Genomic DNA, 22,023 nt, shown 5'->3' on the forward strand with positions numbered 1-22,023 from the left:
AGTCCCACTCCAGAGACTTGAGCCCCTAATCTAAACTAACCCTCCCAGTGCAGTACTGAGGGAGTGCTGCACTGTCAGGTGCCATCTTTTGGATAAGACATTAAACCGAGGCCCCGTCTGCCCCCTCAGGTGGGTGTAAAAGATCCCATGGCCACTGTTTTGAAGAAGAGCAGGGGAGATTTCCCCGGTGTCCTGGCCAATATTTATCCCTCAACCAACATCACGAGAAACAGATTATCTGGTTAAGTCTGCTATTTGTTGGATCTTGCTGTGTATAAATTGGCTGCTGTCTTTGCCCATTCAACAACAGTGACTGCACTTGAAAAGTATTTAATTGGCTGTGAAGTGCTTTGGAATGAGACCATGAAAGGTGCTGTATACATGCAATTTATTTTTTTCTGGGAGAGAGTGTGCCTTTAAAAGTGGGATTAAGGAAGCTCTCGATGGTTAACAGACTGCCTGACTCTCAGTTAAACACGCTGCCTGGTGTTGTACTGAACCATAGAGACCAAGAAGGTCCCTGGTCTCAGCTAGGGAGCACAGCTTCGACAACGTTCTTCCGCGGTCTGGGGCTGAGGGAGGGGGGTAATCGGCCTGGATGTTCTTCGCTAATGGGTGAGAACGGGATCAGTCTTGACCGTGATGCCTTCAGTGATTGAATAGCCTGTTGATCCTCACTGTCTAGATTGGCACACAAAAGAACGGTAACTCTACTGCGGTACGACAGGGCAGTTTGTGCCTGTGGAACTGTGTCCCAGTCAGGGACGGCACCTTCAGGGAGGAGGGGGAAATTAGAATGTCAGGCCAACAATTTGCTGTTCATTTTTACTAAGTGTGATGGTATTTACTCTGAGGAAAGCATTAATCCTCATTGCAGCATTCTGTAATGTTGGTCCCATTGTATCCGTGATCCTTCTGAATGCAGACTGACTGTAATTAAACAGGCCAGCTCAGGGAACTAGAGGAGAGGAACAATTGTCCTCTTTGATCGCTGGAGGGATCTCTGATTTATAAATGCTGCATTCAGTCTGTGTTCTCTCTAATCACGCCAAATCCCAGCTTGAGATCAGCTGCCTGTTGTTTAAAACGGAGAAGCTGCTTCCAGCAATCTGCTGCCGAAAGCTGACTGACCTTCTCGATGGTTCCAGCCTCTTCAAGGTAAGGGATGCCAATCTTGTGGGATGGTACATGTCTCCGTGTTTTGCACCCAGTGTCGGCATTAATTCTTCCCCCCCCCCCCCCCCAGGTATGTCTCAGATTAGATAGAGTAAAACCCCCTGTGCACTGTACCATCAAACACCCCCGGGGAAGTACAGCACGGGCTAGAAGGAGTTGGGAGAACTTTCACTTATCTTCTTGTGTCTCAACCCTAAACTCGAAGAGCATCCCTACAGCTCCAGGGTGACATTTTCGCGACCAGCCATCCTGAGACCTTTCTGAGCAAGATCACCGGATTTGGTATCTAATTCAGGGGCAGTATTGTGGGCTGATTCCCACTGGGGAATACAATGCCAGCTCGCTGCAGGTCAGATCCTGACAACCAGCAGATTAACTATACACTTACTTGTAAAGTGCGAGTGAAATTTGGTCTGTTGTGCAGTGAAACATCAATTATACAATCAATTCCAACCTCTGACAATGGCTCTATTTAAAGAATGAGCTCCAATAAGTCGGAGGGGTTTAGGGATCGGGTTAATGTTATTATAAGCTAAAGCCAGACTTGCAACTGGGACTGTGACTACACTAATTAGAAAAACGGATTTCAAGATGACGATCTAACTAGCTTTAGCAAGAATTCTTGATGGGCGATATCATGTACACCAATGTACAACACAGTTCTAATTCCAGCCAACCTGTAATTCCCCCCAAAAATCTTTCACTCATGTACAGTCACTGCAGAATGAGAAATGTGAAATTTTATTAAAATCACGTTGAAACTGCAATGCAATATAGACAAAGCTTTATTTTGTATCTAACCTGTGCTGTACCTGCCCTGGGAGTGTTTGATGGGACAGTGTAGAGGGAGCTTTACTCTGTATCTAACCCGTGCTGTACCTGCCCTGGGAGTGTTTGGTGGGACAGTGTAGAGGGAGCTTCACTTGTATTTAACCCATGCTGTACCTGCCCTGGGAGTACTGGATACTGTGTCTGAAATAGGAAAGTGTTCCATTCCCCAGTACTAGTTAGCATCCCTCATCTTGATGTGTACAGAATTTCAATGAGTAGAAAATATATATTTAAGGAGAGAATTCTAGTTCACCATGAGAAAACATTTTATCCAATCACAAATGTATGCTTGAGTGTCCTTCCCAGGAATCCCACGTGGCTTTCTCTGTATGGAGCATGATGGCACAGTCTGACACTTGGAGAAAATATCAAAATATATGTTAGACAGGCCTATAGACCTGAAGGGGCCTTGACACAAAACATTCCAAAACATATCAGATGGTGAATTCCTGTGCACAGTGATCACTTACATGTAGGTGAATACATTAGCTATTTTATGCACAGCAAGATTCCACAAACAGCAAATGTGTGCAATGACAAGTTAATCTGTTCTTTTGGTGGTGTTGGTTGAGGGAGGAATGTTAAGACACTGGGAGAGCTTCCCACTCTTTAAATAATGCCATGGGATCTTTAATTCCCGCCTGAACAGGCAGATAGGCAGTTTAATGTCCAGTTTGAAGGATGGCACCCCTGACAGTGCTGTGCTGGAGTCAGTCTGGTTCATCATCTAACAGTTTAGGCAAATACATGTGTTAGTGATGAATTGAACTCTTCAAAAGAACTATTTCGGGTTTTTAAAATTTGGGACGTCCTGAGGTCATGAAAGACGCTATATAAATGCAAGATCTTTCTTTCTTTAACCCAATGCAAAATATCGGAGTCTTATTGCGTAGTCTATTGATTTATGAATATTTCTGTACGGGGCACTGGTGTGCGTAATGGGGAGCCCAGGAATCTTAAGCCAACGAAGAGACTGCGTAAAGCACTTGAACTTTATTTTTTACCCCCCTTTCTATTTTGACCCTACAGTACCAGGTGGGACAACTGTTCTCTGTGGCAGAGGCAAGTAAGAACGAGACTGGTGGCGGAGAAGGAGTTGAAGTGTTAAAAAATGAACCGTACGAGAAAGATGGAGAGAAAGGACAGTACACGCACAAGATTTACCACCTACAGCGGTAAGAGGAGAATCTGATGAGCGCCAACCTGGAACTGCAACAACTGAGGCACGGGCCTGTGCAGCCTTACAGTTTGATATCTATCTGAGCGATGTTTGCAGTTAGCTGCAAGAGCATTAAATGGAACCGTCTGATCAGTGATAAACTCAGATGGAGGGGCAAGGCCCATAATACAGCGCCGCACTGAGGTGGGGCAGAGTAGGGGGCGAGGATGCAAAGTGACACCAAGCTCTGGGTTTTAAAAGCCTGTAAGATTGTAGGAGGAAGGGGAGGTGAGGAGTTCTCTAGGCCCTGGGATAGGATGATCTGCGACTAACCTGTGTAAAAGGTCCAGTTATGTGGTCGGCAGCGGAGTCGTGTGAAATCCAAAATGGGCCGGAAGAACATTGTAACAGGAGGAGGCCATTCGGCCCCTTGAGCCTGTTCTACCATTCAGTTAGGTCATGGTTGATCTATACCTTAACTCCATTTACCCGTCTTTGTTCCTTATCCCTTGATACCCTTACCCAACAAAAATCTTACCAGCCTTGAAAATTTCAATTGACCCCCAACGCCCATAGCCCTTTGTGGTTTGAGAGTTCCAGATTTCCATTGCCCTTTGTTTTTTTTTTAAAAAGTGCTTCCTGATGTCACTCCTGAACGGCCTGGCTCTAATTTTAAGGTTCTGCCCCCTTGTTCTGGATTCCCCCCACCAGAGGAAATAGTTTCTCTCTATCTACACTCATCAAATCCATTTATTATTTTAAACACCTCAGTTAGATCACCCCTCCCCCCTTCTAAACTCGAGGGAATACAAGCCAAGTTTATACAACCAGTCCTCATAATTTAACCCTTTAACCCTGGTATCATTCGGATGAATCTGCGCTGTACCCGAAGCTGGTGGAGGAAGATTGGTGCTCATTGGAATGTAGGAATTGGGGTTTTTATTGGGGCGGGGGTGGGATTGGGTGGGAATACAAAGAAACAAAAGCTTGCATGTGCAAACTGGGTAATATCTCTGTCTGATCCTGGCCCTCCAGGGGAGGGGGTGGAAGCAGTTTCACCATCTAAACAGTCCTGATGTCCACAGTGAAATGAGTTACTAAGTCTGATGGTGCGAGAGCTGAGTTAATGCACAGAACTGGTGTTTCAAATTATGATTTAAGCACCCTGGTTTAATGATGGTTTCTATTAATTATTTTGTGACCTACCAATGCCCTCACTGCATTGATAGATGATTCTGTATCTGCCTACCTCCGTGTGCCGAGTTACTGATCTCTGCCCTGTAGACGCTAGGTGTTTTCTGATTTTTTTTCCTCCAGACAGGGAATAGTTCACGGTGTGCATTTAATTCTGATATCAGTGACTTTGTTTAAGGGTTGGAGCAGGTCATTCCCCCTCTAACCTGGGACTGGTGCAAGACCCAGGTACAAGAGGCAGTTTCACCTTCAACACACACACAGTCCCCTTTAAACTCAACGATCTCTAAACTGGTCTCCATTTCCATTGATCAGTACTTTTTAAAATCACTATTGTAAGACTCACTTTACACACTCGATCAAAAGGTACCTTTGGTCAGCCGCAGTTAAATGATACACAGCTGAGCGGTCAGTGAGCAAGATCCGAGACCTTTGCCTTCAAATGAAAAGCGCTATCCTCTGTATTGTACGCTCTGTGTGGCCCTTTAAACACTGGTTAGCTTCATGTCACTTTTTGAGTATGAAACAGTTATCAATTCATCCAGATGACTTGTTGTTCAGCCCAGGGGCAATTTGTGGCCCGCTGAGCCTTCAGTGGCCCCAGGGAGCCTTGCTGCTGTGAATGACTCTGGGGTCCATTCACATCCCATCCAGCTGAAATTCAGCAATGCTTTCATAGAACTATCAGTCCCATAAACCATTAAATCCCATAGTTGGTGAGGGGGCTGTAATTGTGGTCCATTTCTGTTAGCATGTGCCTGGCCTACACTTAAATACCAATGGCGGCACGTTTGAAATCGGGAGTTCCAGCTTAATCTATGGGCGCTTGCTACGTGGGGAAGCGCGGACAGGGAGCTGAGTGACCCTCGAGGAACGTGTTTCTTGGGCCCTCAACAAGTTAGTGTATAGCACCAGAGTAGTCCTTTGGTGTACAAAATAAAATCCTTCCACCTGTGTAGCACCTTATCACATCACTGCATCTCACGCAATGAATTACCCAGTGCTAGTTATATAAGCAAACGGAGTCATGAATGAACTCCCAACCAATGCTAGTTTTGTTTTAAAGTGGTGGTGGATGAGGGAGAATACCAGAAGAACTCCCTGCTCTTCAAATAGTGCCCTGGGATCTTTGACATCTATTTGAACAGGCAGATGGGGCCTCAGCTCAATGGCTCAACAAAAGTCAGCACTCCTCAGTACTGTGCTGGAACGTGAGCCTAGTTTAAATCAGAGTGTGGCACTCCAACCCGCAACCTTCTGACCTGGAGGCGAAATTGCTACCAACTGAGCCAAGCTGTCCCAATACAGAATTCAGAGCCTCCCTATTTACATAGAATTACGTAGAAATTATAGTACAGACAGGCCATTTGGCCCATCTGTGTCAGTGTTTATATTCCACCCGAGCCTCCTCCCAATCTACTTCATCTCACCCTATCAGCATCTTCTATTCCTTTTCTCTATTGTATACTTATCTAACTTCCCCTTAAATGCATCTATTCCCCCTAAAGCTGTGACTCTCCCTGTTATCGCATAAGTAGCCTTTAGAATCATTGTGCTTCAACGTCCTGTTACAGAGAGGTGTGTAAATTCATAACCGAGTGCCCTAATTTAGAGTACGTTGGTGCTCCTGTTCACTGTCCCACAGAGCGGTGGACTGAACCTGCTATTTTTTCCACCCACCTGATCTCGGCCATTCTATCTTGGAGAAGTGCTGAACAGAACCAGTGTACTTTCCTGCAGGGAGGGGTGGGTAAATTGGAGGGATGTTAATTTCCCATCACAGACCAAACAATTGTACTGCCCATCGGGTCCTAACGGGCAGCATTGGCAGAGGGCAATGAAGTGGGTAGATGGAAGAAATAGGGCGGGAAGAAAGAACTTTCATTTATATAGCGCCTTACTGCATCTCAGGACATCGCAGAGCACTTCATATATTTAAAAAACATAACTGATAATTTTTGAAGTTTAGTTAGTTAGTTGTTCTGAGGTAACAGCTGGAGTAAAATAAACCATGTTGAGAGTGCTGATTGTGCTGAGTGCCAAGGAGCCAGCTGGGATACTGCTCGTGAAGTTTGTATCGAGCTTAGTTGGTAGGTCAAAGGTAAAAAGGTCAGAAGGAGAATTGGGCGCGACACAGGGAGGTTAAGTTCTGACCTTTGCTACAATGCTGATGTGGTTTCTGCTCTTTGGTTCTGACCAGTCATGTATGACTGGATTCTGCCTTCTCTGTTGGGTGGTAATCGTAAGGGAGGCCACTCAATTCATCTTGGCTCATCCCATCAGAAAGCCCTTGCAGTATCCCTCAACATGGCATCCAACTGTTTCTGAAATGATTCCATGGTCTTTCCCTCCTGTGCTTTAACTGGAAGCCCTTTCTACGTGTTCATCACTCTGTGTGTGAAGAGGTTGCTGACATCAGTCCTAAACTTGCCTTTTAGCTGAGACGTGAGAGACTGTAACCCTGTTGTTCTTTCAGCAAGGTGCCGAAGTTTGTGCAGATGTTGGCTCCCGAGGGAGCTCTGAACGTCCATGAGAAGGCGTGGAACGCGTACCCGTACTGCAAGACCGGTGAGTGGAACACCTCCCGAGCCTTTGCACTGGGGGGAGTGGAGGGGGAGTTCTGCAGTAGTAAGTATACCTGTGCATTTTAATCACCTGAAAGACCAAAGCATTGGGCGGTTTCCAAAAAGTGTTACAAATGGAAGCCAAATTTAGCCAACCTGGTATAAACCAATCCCATTGTTGGTGTTTCATTTATTTTGAGTCTGCTGAATGTAGAGTCAATGCTGGTGGGATTCCCATAGAAAGGTGTGGCTGCTTAAAACACTGTTCCTGTCCTGTCATCTCCTCCCAGTCAACTTAAAAATCCATTCAACATTCTTCCCTCCAGTCACTCCCACTAAGTAGAGATACGAAGCACAAAACAGCTAATAAACTAACCAATATAAAAATAAATCTAGAAAGTCCTTAATGGGTTAATTACCCTCTTCTACATCCCCCTGCCTCACCATTGGCGGCCGTGCCTTCAGACACTTAGACCCCACTTGCTGGAATTCCCTCCCTAAACCACTCTGTCGCTCCACCTCCCACTCCTCCTTTAAGACCTTCCTTAAAATCCCACCTTTGACAAGATTTTCGTCGCCCCCTCCTAATCTCTCTCTTCCTTTGACTCTGTCAATTTACCCTCGCCTCTTGTGCAGCACCTTGAGACGTTCCTCTACATTAACGGTGCTGTATAAGTGCCTGTTGACGATATGAACGAGAGGATTGCCTACTGGGTAAATTTTTCCCTCTTGAAATCAGCTAAGATTTGGCATCAACGCCTACAACAACTTGCATTTATACAGTGCCTTTAATGTAGTAAAATGTCCCAAGGTGCTTCATAGGAGCATAATCAGACAAAATTTGATACCGATACACAGATATTAGGACAGGTGATCAAAAGCTTGGTCAAAGAGGTAGGTTTTAAGGAGCGTCTTAAATGAGGAGAGAGAGGCGGAGAGGTTTAGGGAGGGAATTCCAGAGCTTAGGGACTAGGTAGTTAAAGGCACGGCCGCCAATGGTGGAGCGATTTAAAATCGGGGATGTGCAAGAACCCGTCTGGTTCACTAATGTCCTTTAGGGAAGGGAACCTGCCGTCCTTACCCACTCTGGGCCCCCACCAACGTGGTTGACCCTTAACTGCCCTCTGATGTGGCCTAGTGAGTCACTCAGTTGTATCAAACTGCTGCCAGCACTTCAAGGTGGCCCACCACCAACGGGCAAATAGGGATGGGCAATAAATGCCAGCCTTGCCAGCAACGCCCATCCCGAGAGAGAATCTATAAAGAAAAATAAGTTGGCGTCCGTGATGAATGCTGCCGACTGTCAGCACTTGCAGCTGATAGTGTTATTTTCTGCTTTCCTCAAAACAAGACTTTTTTTTATTTCCCAAGGTGCTGGCTCTGGCTCTGATTGTTGCACTTCCTGCTGTTTCACACCAGTCACCGCCTCCGTGTACCACCTGGTCATTTGAGGTGTAAGCACAGCCATTTTAATCATCGACCGCTGCAGCTGCAATCCGTTATTCCCTCCGCGCACCACCTAGCCAGTGAGATACCAGCACACCGGGGCTTAAATGACCCCGCTCCTGTGTAATTTTCCTGTTTTTTTCCCTCTCCCTGTACCTGCGCAGTTGGGTGAGATCTACATTATGACCATAACTGCACATTGTCATGCATCATGTGTGAAGTGCTTCAGGACATTTTGAGAGATCTGATGAGGTGCTGCGTCTGAATACGTGTTCTCGGCACTTTTTTTTAAACCTGCGATTAATCATTTACCGAATTCTGGGGAATAGCCCACTGCCGGCTGTGGGATCCCATTCCCGGCCCCTTCACCTTCCCGGAGAACACAGGCCCTTTTAAGAACACAAGCAAACAAAAACAAATGACTCACTCCCCACAAGTTACAAACAACCTGAGCTGCTGCTGCTCATTTTAAATGAGAGGTATTTGTTTAGGTGACAAGCCATGTGATGGGGATTAATCTGCCCTTGCCGCCTGTTCTCCGAAGTATAATACACCACAGGTAAAGCAGCTGAAACAAAGATCCCAGCCCTGCAGGTCTGACTCTCCTCTTTAATTTATCAGCCTTGGTCCAGTGCTGGTGGAATGTGACATTGCTATGACAGTGAAGTGATACTGGATCCCTGCAGTATGGTTTAAACCCTCATACTGTTACTTCAGAACCACGTAAATATTTAATTAACAGCCGCAGGCAGATGGGAACAAGCTAGATTATGACTTGTGGGAAGGAGACTTTTTTAAAAAAATATATATATATATATATATATATACTGGGGACCTTCTCACACCTCGCGATCCCAGTTTCACATACACTGAATTACTTTAAAGTGCAGTGACTATAATGTCTGCAAGTGCAGCCGCCATTTTATGAACTGCAAGATCCTACAAGCAGCGATGAGGTGCTTAACCTGCTGTCATTCAAATGCTACTGTGGGATCATTAACATCCGCCTGAGAGGGCAGACGGAGCCTCGGTTTAACGTCTCGCCCACAAGAAGGGCACCTCTTGACGATGCTGCGCTCCCTCAGGACTGTAGGTGTGGTGGCCTAGATTATGAGGTCACGTCCCACACAGTGAGGCATGAGGTGCAGTAAGGAATAGAAGAGTGCCCCGCCTAATGATGGTGTGCAGTGCCATCGAGTGATGGGGTGTGGATCCGCGCTCGTGTTCCCCCGCTGCTCCATCCTTATCTCACCGAGGAAATGCCGAGCAGAGACACAAATATATTCTCGCGGGACATCGTTCTCCAGCCAGGTGCTTCAGCACAATTTACAGGATGGGCTCAGATGGGAGAAGACCCTCCAACTCTTTTTTTTGATCCCAGAATACCAGCCCTAACTCATTCAAATTACAGCTCCCTGCCGTTGCTTAAATGAGTCTCGCGCCCTCCCATCCCCAGCCAACCCGTTCCAGCTGTTCATCGCCACCTGTGTATCGAGGGGGGTGGGGGGTGGGGGGTGGGAATTAATGCATCTTTGTTTTCTCTGCACAGCATTCCTGGCTTGGAGGGGGGGGTGGGAGGGGGCAGGCCAGTGAGGGACGCCCAGGGTGTGCTCCTCCTCCCCGTGAGGAAGCTGTTCTTCTGCCTTCCATCTGCAGTCACGGGGCATCTTGGCCCCTGTTGGAACATCAACCCCCCCCCCATCCAGTGCACAGCCCCACGAAACAGACAGGAATAAGCACTCGGTGCTTCCAAGGTACCGAGTTGGCTTGTCCTATTTTCATTGGGCCCTTTCCCTTGGTGTATGGAAGCTGGGTTAACCCTGCCCCCAACTAGCGTTCCCTCACCACCTCTTTTTTTGTTTGGTAGAGGGCAAGAAAGGGAGAGGGAGCATGCCCGAGTCCAAATCCCAGCTCGACCAATATTCCATCACCGAATGGGATGGGAACAGAGTTCCAGAGGGACATGGGGCATCATCTCTGCCAAGAGCCTCGGACGAGAGGGAAGTGGGCTGCAAACTGACCAAAGGCCGTATTATAAGCCCAACCTCTTTGTTTAAAAATACAGATACATTGGCCAGTGATTATGTTAATTCTCTAGCAACCTGGAGGTCGTGAGTTCAAATCCCCACCATGGGAATTTGTGAAATTGAATTGAGTAACTCTGATAATCTGTGCGCTGGCACCAGATAAAATGACAGTGAAAACTGCCAGATTGTCGTTAAAAACCCAATTGGTTCCCCAATGTCCTTCGGAAATGGGAACCTGCCGCTCGCTACATGTGACTCTAGTCCTGGCTGAGATGTTAAACCAAGGTCCCATCTGCCCCCTCTGGTGAATGTAAAAGATCCCACAGCCACTATTAGAAGAGGAGCAGGGGAGTTCTCCCCGGTGTCCTGGGCCAATATTTATCCCTCAACCTTAAAAGGAAACAGATTATCTGGTCATTATCTCATTGCTGTTTGTGGGATCTTGCTGTGTGCAAATTGGCTGCCACATTGCCTACATTACAACAGTGACTACACTTCAAAAGTACTTCATTGGCTGTAAAGTGCTTTGGGCCGTCCTGAGATTGTGAAAGGCGCTATATAAATGTAAGTCTTTCTTTACACCACATGGTTGACTCTGCCCCCGGGGCAATGAGGGACGGGTGTCCTGAGGACAAATTAACAATAATATAGCAAAGAAAATGTTCGTTCCAACTGGTCAAGTTTAGTTAGTAAAAATGCAGTCCAGGATATCTGGATGTTGTGGTTACTTTGTGGGGTGAGTGCAGCTCTTTCCACTGGTTAACGGGTCGTGCAGTTTGCCTGGTTCAGGAGCCAGTCTCTGAGCTGTTCCTGCCAGTGTTGCAATGTCCTTACTCCCCTTTCTCTCTCTTCTCTCCTATGTCGCTCTGTGCTGCTGACCCCAGTCATTACGGTGAGTATGGAAAAATCTGCCGGTTACAGTAACTAGGCCTGCAGTCTCCGGGAAATCGGGGGGGGGAAAGAGTGGGTTTTATTGATGGGACCTCACACCTTTGGCGTACATTTCATCAACTATTATAGTAGGTACAGCACCAGGAGGAGGCCATTCGGCCCATCGTGCCTGCGCTGACTCTTTGAACGAGCTATCCTGAGTCCCATTCCCCCTGTTCTTTCCCCGTAGCCTGTAAATGTTTCCCCTTCAGGTATTTATCCGATTCCCTTTTGAAAGTTGTTATTGAGTAGAAATGGCATTGCTGGGAATGGGTGGGGGGGTGAAGAGGGGATGAGAAGCAGATTACAGTGGGGCAAAAGGGGTGAATAGGCCTGTACACCCCTCCCCCTCCCTGCAGAAGTAGCTCATTCTGGTTGTTATACATGAACTGGATCGCTTTCTGTCGAGAGGATTGAGCATTAGATACTAATGAACGTATTTGATTCAGGGGGCGTGTGAAGCAAGGATTGAGACCTCGTGTGTGGGGAGCTCCATCATTGAGATGGGCTCAGAAAAGAGTGGACTTGATGGGCTGAACAGCCTTTCCTTGTTCCTAGATCTTAACTCCTTACGATTTAAGGAACGGTTGTGAATCCTATTGTGAACCTTGCTAAGGTCCCAGGTTCCAGCACTGCTCTGTGCAGAGATGGCTGGAGCCAGCCCCCACTCCTACAGTTGAATACCCTGACCACATTCGCTGTCTAGTCTCCCACATAAATGGGTGAGGTCTCAATAGGCTGCTTGTAACTCTGAAACTGTATCCTAGTAAAGAGGAGGGGGGGGGGGGGGGGGAGGGGAGAAGAGGATGAAATTGTGTTCCAGTAAAGCGGGGGTCAGGGCTTGGAACTGTACCCGAGTGAAGGAGAGGGCTTCAGTTTACTGATGCACTTTGGGGTCCAGCATTCTTATTTTGATATTCAGAAACGTGTGTGTGTGATAGTAATTTAGTGACATCATTCCGACTCTTGACCCTAAACCTTTTAACTCCTCGTGTTCCAGAACGAGTACATGAAGGATGACTTCCTGATCAAAATCGAAACCTGGCACAAGCCTGACATGGGCGCCCAGGACAATGTGAGTAACGCAGGCGTACCTCTGGGAGGGGACACGCGGGAGGGGGCCGAGGCTTGTTCTGTCAGCAAGTCGCTCTAACCTGGTTAGTTTTTCCTTCCATCCATCGGCTGCAGATAGCAGAGTGCCCAAGTGTTGTCGCCAGACTCGTAGCGGAGTCTATTATCTGCTGCTGAGGTAAGAACCTCCTGGAAGGTAATAGAACCTGGTAAATAATCTAGTGCCCCGAATTACTGTAGACTGCTGAGTGTTCTACCTGTCTCTCTTCCTCCCTCCCACCCCTGCCCACCTGGGTCCTCCCCAGTATTCTGCTCCGATACCCTTGCTGGTGAGATGAGTTGACGCTGCATTAGCTTAGCAATCGATTGGCCAGTCTTCAGGCCCTCATCTCCCCTACAATTGGCTGGTTGTCACCTGACACTTAACGTGGCTCGAGTATTTCCTGCCAAGTCTGGACGTAGTCCAGGCCCTGCTGCACGTGGGCATGGGCTGCTTCGTAAGTGGAGGAGGTGTGAACAGAGCGGAACAATGTGGAATCACCAGCCCGTCTCCTGTCCTCGTGACGGATGGAAGGTCACTGATTGAGCAGCTGAAGGTGGTTGGGCCGAGGGCATTGTCCTGGGAGGCTCTTGCAGTGATGTTGAACAAGGGGGAGGGTCAGCATTTGCCTGCAGGTGAGCGGGAACAATCTGAAAACCCTGACCACCTACACACTGTCTTTTTTTTTCCCCCGGCCCACCAACCACTGGCAGCTTCGACAAATGCCCCATGATCGTGTCAGCACTGCGTGTGTGTGTGTTTTGGGCCTGCAGCACTTTGAGTGAAAGGAGTCTTTCAGGGACAGGTTTGACTTTCCCTTTTCTCCTCTTTCTCCCCCCAAACCACCCCCGGCAGGTACACGGCCTGGACCCCAACACGTGGAAAAATGTTGAAGTAGTTCACATAGACATTGCCGACCGGAACCAGGTCCACTCACGGGTGAGTTGCTTATAACTGAGGGGTGGACCAAGGTCCCCAGTGTAAACAAGCAAAGGGGGCACAGGAAAAGCTTGTTTCAAATCAGTCATCTTATCCACCAATAAAGGAGAAAACTAATCATTGGTTAAAATTATTGTATTTTGTTAATTTGAGATGGACTCGCAACTAAAATTACTTCTAGGATTAGGTCAATACCGATTCAGATAAATAGTCTTGCATTTTTAAAAAAAAAATGGGAACTTGCTGGACTCACTCTCCATTATAACTCTGGACCCTGCGTTCAAATCCAGCCCAGGTGAGCAAGGATGGAAGTCTTGGCTAAGCTGATGAGTGAGTTTGTTCTTTCCTCTAACTACGGGGATGCCAGGTGAAATGGATTTGGGGCAGTTCCTATTCCCCAGCGGACGTGGGCCCAGGCAGCAAGAACGTCCCATCACCCACAAATTGGCCCTCGGTTTTTAACGTCTCACCCGGACTTCAGCATCTCCGACTCCCTCGGTGCTGTGCTGAAGCGGGCGAATTGCAGCAAAGCAGAGATTTTTACTTCGCAACCGAACCAGGGCACGCTCAAAACTGACGCTGGGCCGCTGAAATCAGAAATGGTTTCTGGTTACCGAGCAAATTACATCACTCGGGGCAAAAGTTCATCTTTAAAAAATTAAATAAATAAATAAATAAAAATTAAAAAATAGTTACAGATCGATGAAGATTCAGTGTCCGTTCTGGGCTAGCTCCAGTCTGTATTTATTCTAACCTCGCTGATTTTCTGAAATGTAATTTTTTCAGCTAAGACTTTAATAGGATTCAGGGCAGTAGGGTGGGGATAGGAGGGACTAGAGTAACATTTGGAGTACGTATCAACTGGCATGTTGGTGCTGTAATGGATTGTGCTGCAGAGGTGCCAGATGCTGTGTTTGGGCTGTATTTCCCAGTGCTCCATGTCCCAGTGGAAGGTGTAATGTTGGGGGAGATGCTGAATTTTGGTACTGGGCCCAGTCCCTCGGGGAGACACATGGAAAATGAAAGATCTGCATTTCTATCGTGCCTTTCACGACCTCGGGACGTCCCAAAACTCTTTACAGCCAACGAAGTGCAGTCACTGTTCTAATGTATGAAACGCGCCAGCCAATTTGCGCACAGCAAGATCCCACAAACAGTGTGATAAATAACCAGATAATCTGTGTTTAGTGATGGTTGAGGGATTAATATTGGTCAGGACACCGGGGAGAACTCCCCTGCTCTTCTTCCAATAGTGGCCATGGGATCTTTTACATCCACCTGAGAAACTGAGGCCCTGGCCGCCCTAACGTCTCCCCTGAAAGACTGCGCCTCCGACAGTGCAGCACCCCCTCTGTACTGCACTGGGAATGTCTGCCTGGGTTACGTGCTCGACTGTCTGGAGTGGGGCTTGAACCCGCAACCTTCTGACTCAGATGAGATTACGACCCTCTAAGCCAAAGCAGACACCATGAAGGGAGAGAGTTCTTGTGGGAGAGGGTGGAATATACTATGAATGTTATGAAGTAATTTTGAGATGATCCAGTGAGACCTGGCCCTCTGTTTCTTGCCAGCAGATGGCACTGATGGGCTCCCTTCTCCCTGATTGTCAACAGTGCCATGCGGGAGCAAAGTGGCTCACGGTACACTGGTGCTCTCTGTTGGTAGCAGTGCGATATTACATGGATTAGGTCCTTTTTGGGACTTCATTGCACCAGCCCCCAGTGCCAAGTACACTGTAGCAGCTGGCTGGGGATTGAACAGATTGGTATCACTGCCGTATTCGACCGATCAGCCTGTGCAATTCAGGAAACTCACCTAAAGGGTTTGTGACTGCATTCGAACGACGATGCTGTGGTCCGCACACTGGCAACTGGAGTCACTGGGGAATGATTGGGAGCAGAAACCCTTCTCTCTCCCCAGCTCACGGCCGAGATCGGCTGGTTGTCGGCCCCTCCCTCGGCTCGCTATGGCCACTTTGCTGGCAGGGAAATTAAGGTTGGCCCATAGGAGATTTGCTGATGGCGTGACAGGTGATGAGTTGTGTGGGTCGTCTCTGGAGGTGGGCTGTGAACACCAGTAATGCCGGGGCCGAGTCTAACCGTCTCCCTTTCATCACTCCAGGATTACAAAGTAGAGGAAGATCCTGCAATATTCAAATCCATCAAGACAGGCCGGGGGCTGCTGGGCCCTAATTGGAAGGTAATGACCATGTGATGGCTGTTACCAGTTAATAAAGGATGGTGATTGGCTAAAACATGTAGTAGTGTTGTTACTAGGCTTATTTAGTGTACAAATATTCAAACAATGTGGACTTTAATATCTTAATACAACCTTGTCAGTGACCGATCTGTACCCACCTCTACCCCTGCTCCACAATCCCATCAAACACTCCCAGGGCAGGTACAGCACGGGTTCGGTACAGAGTAAAGCTCCCTCTACACTGTCCCATCAAACACTCCCAGTGCAGGTACAGCATGGGTTAGATACAGAGTAAAGCTCCCTCTACACTGTCCCATCAAACTCTCCCAGTGCAGGTACAGCACGGGTTAGATACAGAGTAAAGCTCCCTCTACACTGTCCCATCAAACACTCCCAGGACAGGTACAGCACGGGTTACATAGAGTAAAGCTCCCTCTATAGCTGACCCTTACCTGCCCTCTGAAATGGTCCCAACAAGCCACTCAGTTGTATCAGAACCCCAGTGTTCAAGTCGACATGGGGACGGGCAGTAAATGCCGGCCTTGTCAGCAATGCCCACATCCCGGGAATGAATTTTAAAAACCCTTGCGTGACAGGGTATCTCCGGGCAGCTTATCACTCTCCGTTCCGTTGCAGAAAGAACTGGTGAAGAAAAAGGATTGGCCGCACATGTGCGCTTACAAACTGGTGACCGTGAAGTTCAAGTGGTGGGGTCTTCAGAATAAAGTGGAGAACTTCATCCAGAAGGTGAGTGAGCTTGCGAAGCAGGGCCAGAAGGAAGAGCACGGAGATTAGCACTGGGCTGGACCGAGAACAGATCGGGAATATTCGAAAAATGAGCAGAATGACTGGGAGAGAAAAAATGTGCCATGAGATAGCATCCCAGAGGTATCTAGGAATGCTTCACCTACAATGGATTACTTTTGAAGTAATTTATATAGGGAAACACAGCAGGTATTTTGTGTTCAGCAAGATCCCACAAACAGCAATGAGATAAATGACCAGTAAATTTTTTTTTAGTAATGTTGGTTGAGGAATAAATATTGACCAGACACCAGAGTGCACTCGCCTGCTCTTATAGAATCATAGAAGTTACAACATGGAAACAGGCCCTTCGGCCCAACATGTCCATGTCGCCCAGTTTATACCACTAAGCTAGTCCCAATTGCCTGCACTTGGCCCATATCCCTCTATACCCATCTTACCCATGTAACTGTCCAAATGCTTTTTAAAAGACAAAATTGTACCCGCCTCTACTACTGCCTCTGGCAGCTCGTTCCAGACACTCACCACCCTTTGAGTGAAAAAATTGCCCCTCTGGACCCTTTTGTATCTCTCCCCTCTCACCTTAAATCTATGTTCCCTCGTTATAGACTCCCCTACCTTTGGGAAAAGATTTTGACTATCTACCTTATCTATGCCCCTCATTATTTTATAGACTTCTATAAGATCACCGCTTAACCTCCTACTCTCCAGGGAAAAAAGTCCCAGTCTATCTAACCTCTCCCTATAAGACAAACCATCAAGTCCCGGTAGCATCCTAGTAAATCTTTTCTGCACTCTTTTTCTAGTTTAATAATATCCTTTCTATAATAGGGTGACCAGAACTGTACACAGTATTCCAAGTGTGGCCTTACTAATGTCCTGTACAACTTCAACAAGACATCCCAACTCCTGTATTCAATGTTCTGACCAATGAAACCAAGCATGCCGAATGCCTTCTTCACCACCCTATCCACATGTGACTCCACTTTCAAGGAGATATGAACCTGTACTCCTAGATCTTTGTTCTATAACTCTCCCCAACGCCCTACCATTAACGGAGTAGGTCCTAGCCCGATTCAATCTACCAAAATGCATCACCTCACATTTATCTAAATTAAACTCCATCTGCCATTCATCGGCCCACTGGCCCAATTTATCAAGATCCCGTTGCAATCCTAGATAACCACCTTCACTGTCCACAATGCCACCAATCTTGGTGTCATCTGCAAACTTACTAACCATGCCTCCTAAATTCTCATCCAAATCATTAATATAAATAACAAATAACAGCGGACCCAGCACCGATCCCTGAGGCACACCGCTGGACACAGGCCTCCAGTTTGAAAAACAACCCTCTACAACCACCCTCTGTCTTCTGTCGTCAAGCCAATTTTGTATCCAATTGGCTACCTCACCTTGGATCCCATGAGATTTAACCTTATGTAACAACCTACCATGCGGTACCTTGTCAAAGGCTTTGCTAAAGTCCATGTGGACCACGTCTACTGCACAGCCCTCATCTATCTTCTTGGTTACCCCTTCAAAAAACTCAATCAAATTCGTGAGACATGATTTTCCTCTCACAAAACCATGCTGACTGTTCCTAATCAGTCCCTGCCTCTCCAAATGCCTGTAGATCCTGTCCCTCAGAATACCCTCGAACAACTTACCCACTACAGATGTCAGGCTCACCGGTCTGTAGTTCCCAGGCTTTTCCCTGCTGCCCTTAAACAAAGGCACAACATTTGCTACCCTCCAATCTTCAGGCACCTCACCTGTAGCTGTCGATGATTCAAATATCTCTGCTAGGGGACCGGCAATTTCCTCCCTAACCTCCCATAACGTCCTGGGATACATTTCATCAGGTCCCGGAGATTTATCTACCTTGATGCGCGTTAAGACTTCCAGCACCTCCCTCTCTGTAATATGTACACTCCTCAAGACATCACTATTTATTTCCCCAAGTTCCCTAACATCCATGCCTTTCTCAACCGTAAATACCGATGTGAAATATTCATTTAGGATCTCACCCATCTCTTGTGGTTCTGCACATAGATGACCTTGTTGATCCTTAAGAGGCCCTACTCTCTCCCTAGTTACTCTTTTGCCCTTTATGTATTTGTAGAAGCTCTTTGGATTCTCCTTTGCCTTATCTGCCAAAGCAATCTCATGTCCCCTTTTTGCCCTCCTGATTTCTCTCTTAACTCTACTCCGGCAATCTCTATACTCCAAGGGATCCACTTGATCCCAGCTGCCTATGCATGTCATATGCCGCCTCCTTTTTGACTAGGGCCTCAATCTCCCGTGTCATCCAAGGTTCCATACTTCTACCAGCCTTGCCCTTCACATTATAAGGAATGTGCTTACCCTGAACCCTGGTTAACACACTTTTGAAAGCCTCCCACTTACCAGACGTCCCTTTGCCTGCCACAGACTCTCCCAATCAACTTCTGAAAGTTCCTGTCTAATACCATCAAAATTGGCCTTTCCCCAATTTAGAATTTTAACTTTTGGGCCAGACCTATCCTTCTCCATAGCTATCTTAAAACTAATGGAATTATGATCACTGGTCCCAAAGTGATCCCTCACTAACACTTCTGTCACCTGCCCTTCCTTATTTCCCAAGAGGAGGTCAAGTTTTGCCCCCTCTCTAGTCAGGCCATCCACATACTGAATGAGAAATTCCTCCTGAATACACTCAACAAATTTCTCTCCATCCAAGCCCCTAATGCTATGGCTGTCCCAGTCAATGTTGGGAAAGTTAAAGTCCCCTACTATTACCACCCTATTTTTCTTGCAGCTGTCTGTAATCTGCTTACATATTTGCTCCTCAATTTCCCGTTGACTATTTGGGGGTCTGCAGTACAATCCTATCAAAGTGATCTCTCCCTTCTTATTTTTCAGTTCTACCCATATAGACTCAGTGGGCGAACCCTCGGATATATCCCCTCTCACTACTGCCGTGATGTTCTCCCTAATCAAAAACGCAACTCCCCCTCCTCTCTTACCTCCTGCTCTATCTTTCCTATAGCATCTGTACCCTGGAACATTGAGCTGCCAGTCCTGCCCCTCCCTTAGCCATGTTTCAGTAATAGCCATAACATCCCAGTCCCATGTACCCATCCATGCCCTGAGTTCATCTGCCTTGCCCATCAGACTTCTTGCATTGAAATAAATGCAGTTTAATCTAGACTTCCCTTGGTCTTTGCCCTGCTTTCTCAGACCATCTGTCCAGTCATGTTCTGTGCACTCTCCCTTACTGCCTTTTGTTTCTGTCACCACTTTACTTCCCACTGACTTCCTGCATTGGTTCCCATGCCCCTGCCACATTAGTTTAAACCCTCCCCAACAGCACTAGCAAACACTCCCCCGAGGACATTGGTTCCAGTCCTGCCCAGATGCAGACCGTCCAATTTGTACTGGTCCCACCTCCCCCAGAACCGGTTCCAATGGCCCAGGAATTTGAATCCCTCCCTCTTGCACCATCTCTCAAGCCACGTATTCATCCTAGCTATCCTGTCATTCCTACTCTGACTAACCCGTGGCACTGGTAGCAATCCTGAGATTACTACCTTTGAGGTCCTACTCTTTAGTTTAACTCCTAACTCCCTAAATTCAGCTTGTAGGACCTCATCCTGTTTTTTTTACCTATATCGTTGGTGCCTATATGCACCACGACAACTGGCTGTTCACCCTCCCCCTCCAGAATGTCCTGCAGCCGCTCCGAGACATCCCTGACCCTTGCACCAGGGAGGCAACATACCATCCTGGAGTCTCGATTGCGTCCGCAGAAACGCCTGTCTATTGCCCTTACAATCGAGTCCCCTATCACTATAGCTCTGCCACTCTTTTTCCTGCCCTCCTGTGCAGCAGAGCCAGCCACGGTGCCATGAACCTGGCCACTGCCACCTTCCCCTGGTGAGCCATCTCCCCCAACAGTATCCAAAACGGTATACCTGTTTTGGAGGGAGATGACCGCAGGGGACCCCTGCACTGCCTTCCTACTCTTCCTCTGTCTGTTGGTCACCCATTCACTATCTCCCTCAGTAATTTTTATCTGCGGTGTGACCAACTCACTGAACGTGCTATCCACGACTTCCTCAGCATCGCGGATGCTCCAAAGTGAGTCCATCCGCAGCTCCAGAGCCGTCAAGCGGTCAAACAGTAGCTGCAGCTGGACACACTTCCCGCAGGTGAAGGAATCAGGGATACAGGAAGGATCCCTGAATTCCCACATCCCACAAGAGGAACATGACATGGCCCTGGGATCTCCTGCCATGACTTAACCCTTAAGTTAGCTTAACAACTACAATGTCAAGAGAAAAAAAGGAAAGAAAAACTACTTACCACTCCCTTTTTAAGGAGTTTACTCCTTTAAATTATTCTTAATTTAGAGAATGTTAACTACACTAGGGACCTTGATTCACTAAAAAAAACGCTACTTGCTATAAGACCTGCAGACCTTCCCTTTCTTTTTACTTTCGTTACTGTAGATAAGTAGAAATACTCACCTGAACCTACTCGCCAATCAGGTGCCTCCCCTGAGTCGCGTCCCTTTCTGATTCCTGACGTCACTTCGAACTCCGGCGCAGCTCCCTCTGCTCCGATCCGCTCCTCTCAGCTGTTGCGGACACTATCTCTGCCTCACTCCCCGCCCGCCGCGCATGCTCAGCTCACACTCTTTGAATAGTGCCCTGGGATTTTAAACGCCCGCATGAACAGGCAGAGGGGGGTCCTTGGCTTAACATCTCCTGCAAAGGGGCACCTCTGACAGTGCAGCACCCCCTCAGTACTGCCCCAAAGTGTCAGCCTAGATGAGTGGTACCACTCGAGCCAGGAAGTGGGAGGTAGAAGGATATTTTCCCTCAGTTTAGAGGATTGATGTGGGATTTCACAGATGGTCACTGAAACGTAGCTGGCACATTTTTTTCCAGAGTTCAGTATAACTGTGACTCTATAGCAGGGAAATGGGACTAATTGGATAGCTCTTTCAAAGAGCCGGCACAGACACGATGGGCCGAATGGCCTCCTTCTGTGCTGTGATTCTACGGTAAGAAGTTGCCATTAGGTTCCGGTCTTGCTGGCGGGAGAGGGGAGCAAATCACAAAATTAAGATTGAGCAGATTCCCCGATTGCCCAGAGGATCAACGCAAGTGCCCAGATTCAGGAATTGTTAGCGTCACTGTTCCCGTGTTGTAACGTGCAACGAGTGAGCTCTGTAATGACCGTGTGCTTTTACTGGGGTTGGATTCTGACTCGATGGTGACCTACGAGCTTCGGGAACGTATCTCGTCCGAGCGAAGTCTCTGATCCAGTTTTATTTTTTGTCTGTTTGTGTGCAGCAAGAGAGGCGATTATTCACAGTATTCCACCGGCAATTGTTCTGTTGGATGGACAGGTGGATCGACCTGACCATGGACGACATTCGCCGCATGGAGGAGGAGACCAAGAAGGAGCTGGACGAGGTACGGGAGTCTGAGCTTACCTGGTACCTGGCCGCACCTGCTCCCAATGGCACAGCCTATCCAGGAAAGCCCCCTCCCCGGCTTATCCCCAGTCCGTGCCGAGTTGGCTGAACTCGGGCCGGGGGGGGGAGGGGGCCTCCCCCCTACAAAGTCTGGCGATTGGGGACACCAAGTCCAGGCAACTCGGTCCTGTTTGAATTTCCTGGGCCTGGAGGTT

The 22,023-nt window shown here is 47.6% G+C and overlaps 1 protein-coding gene across 1 annotated transcript in view; it reads left to right on the forward strand.

The window, feature by feature from the left end:
* Positions 1 to 22,023, forward strand: part of pitpnaa (phosphatidylinositol transfer protein, alpha a) — a 49,892-nt gene that overhangs the window by 24,161 nt on the left and 3,708 nt on the right. The window contains exons 3-10 of the mRNA XM_068008547.1: positions 3,037 to 3,182; positions 6,837 to 6,928; positions 11,282 to 11,289; positions 12,328 to 12,402; positions 13,294 to 13,377; positions 15,499 to 15,576; positions 16,213 to 16,323; positions 21,684 to 21,806. Of these exons, the coding sequence (XP_067864648.1) occupies positions 3,037 to 3,182; positions 6,837 to 6,928; positions 11,282 to 11,289; positions 12,328 to 12,402; positions 13,294 to 13,377; positions 15,499 to 15,576; positions 16,213 to 16,323; positions 21,684 to 21,806 (717 nt within the window). The remainder of the gene's footprint in view (positions 1 to 3,036; positions 3,183 to 6,836; positions 6,929 to 11,281; positions 11,290 to 12,327; positions 12,403 to 13,293; positions 13,378 to 15,498; positions 15,577 to 16,212; positions 16,324 to 21,683; positions 21,807 to 22,023) is intronic.

The sequence above is a fragment of the Heptranchias perlo genome, chromosome 28 (genome assembly GCF_035084215.1).
Source record: "Heptranchias perlo isolate sHepPer1 chromosome 28, sHepPer1.hap1, whole genome shotgun sequence".
NCBI classification, from domain to species: Eukaryota; Metazoa; Chordata; class Chondrichthyes; order Hexanchiformes; family Hexanchidae; genus Heptranchias; species Heptranchias perlo.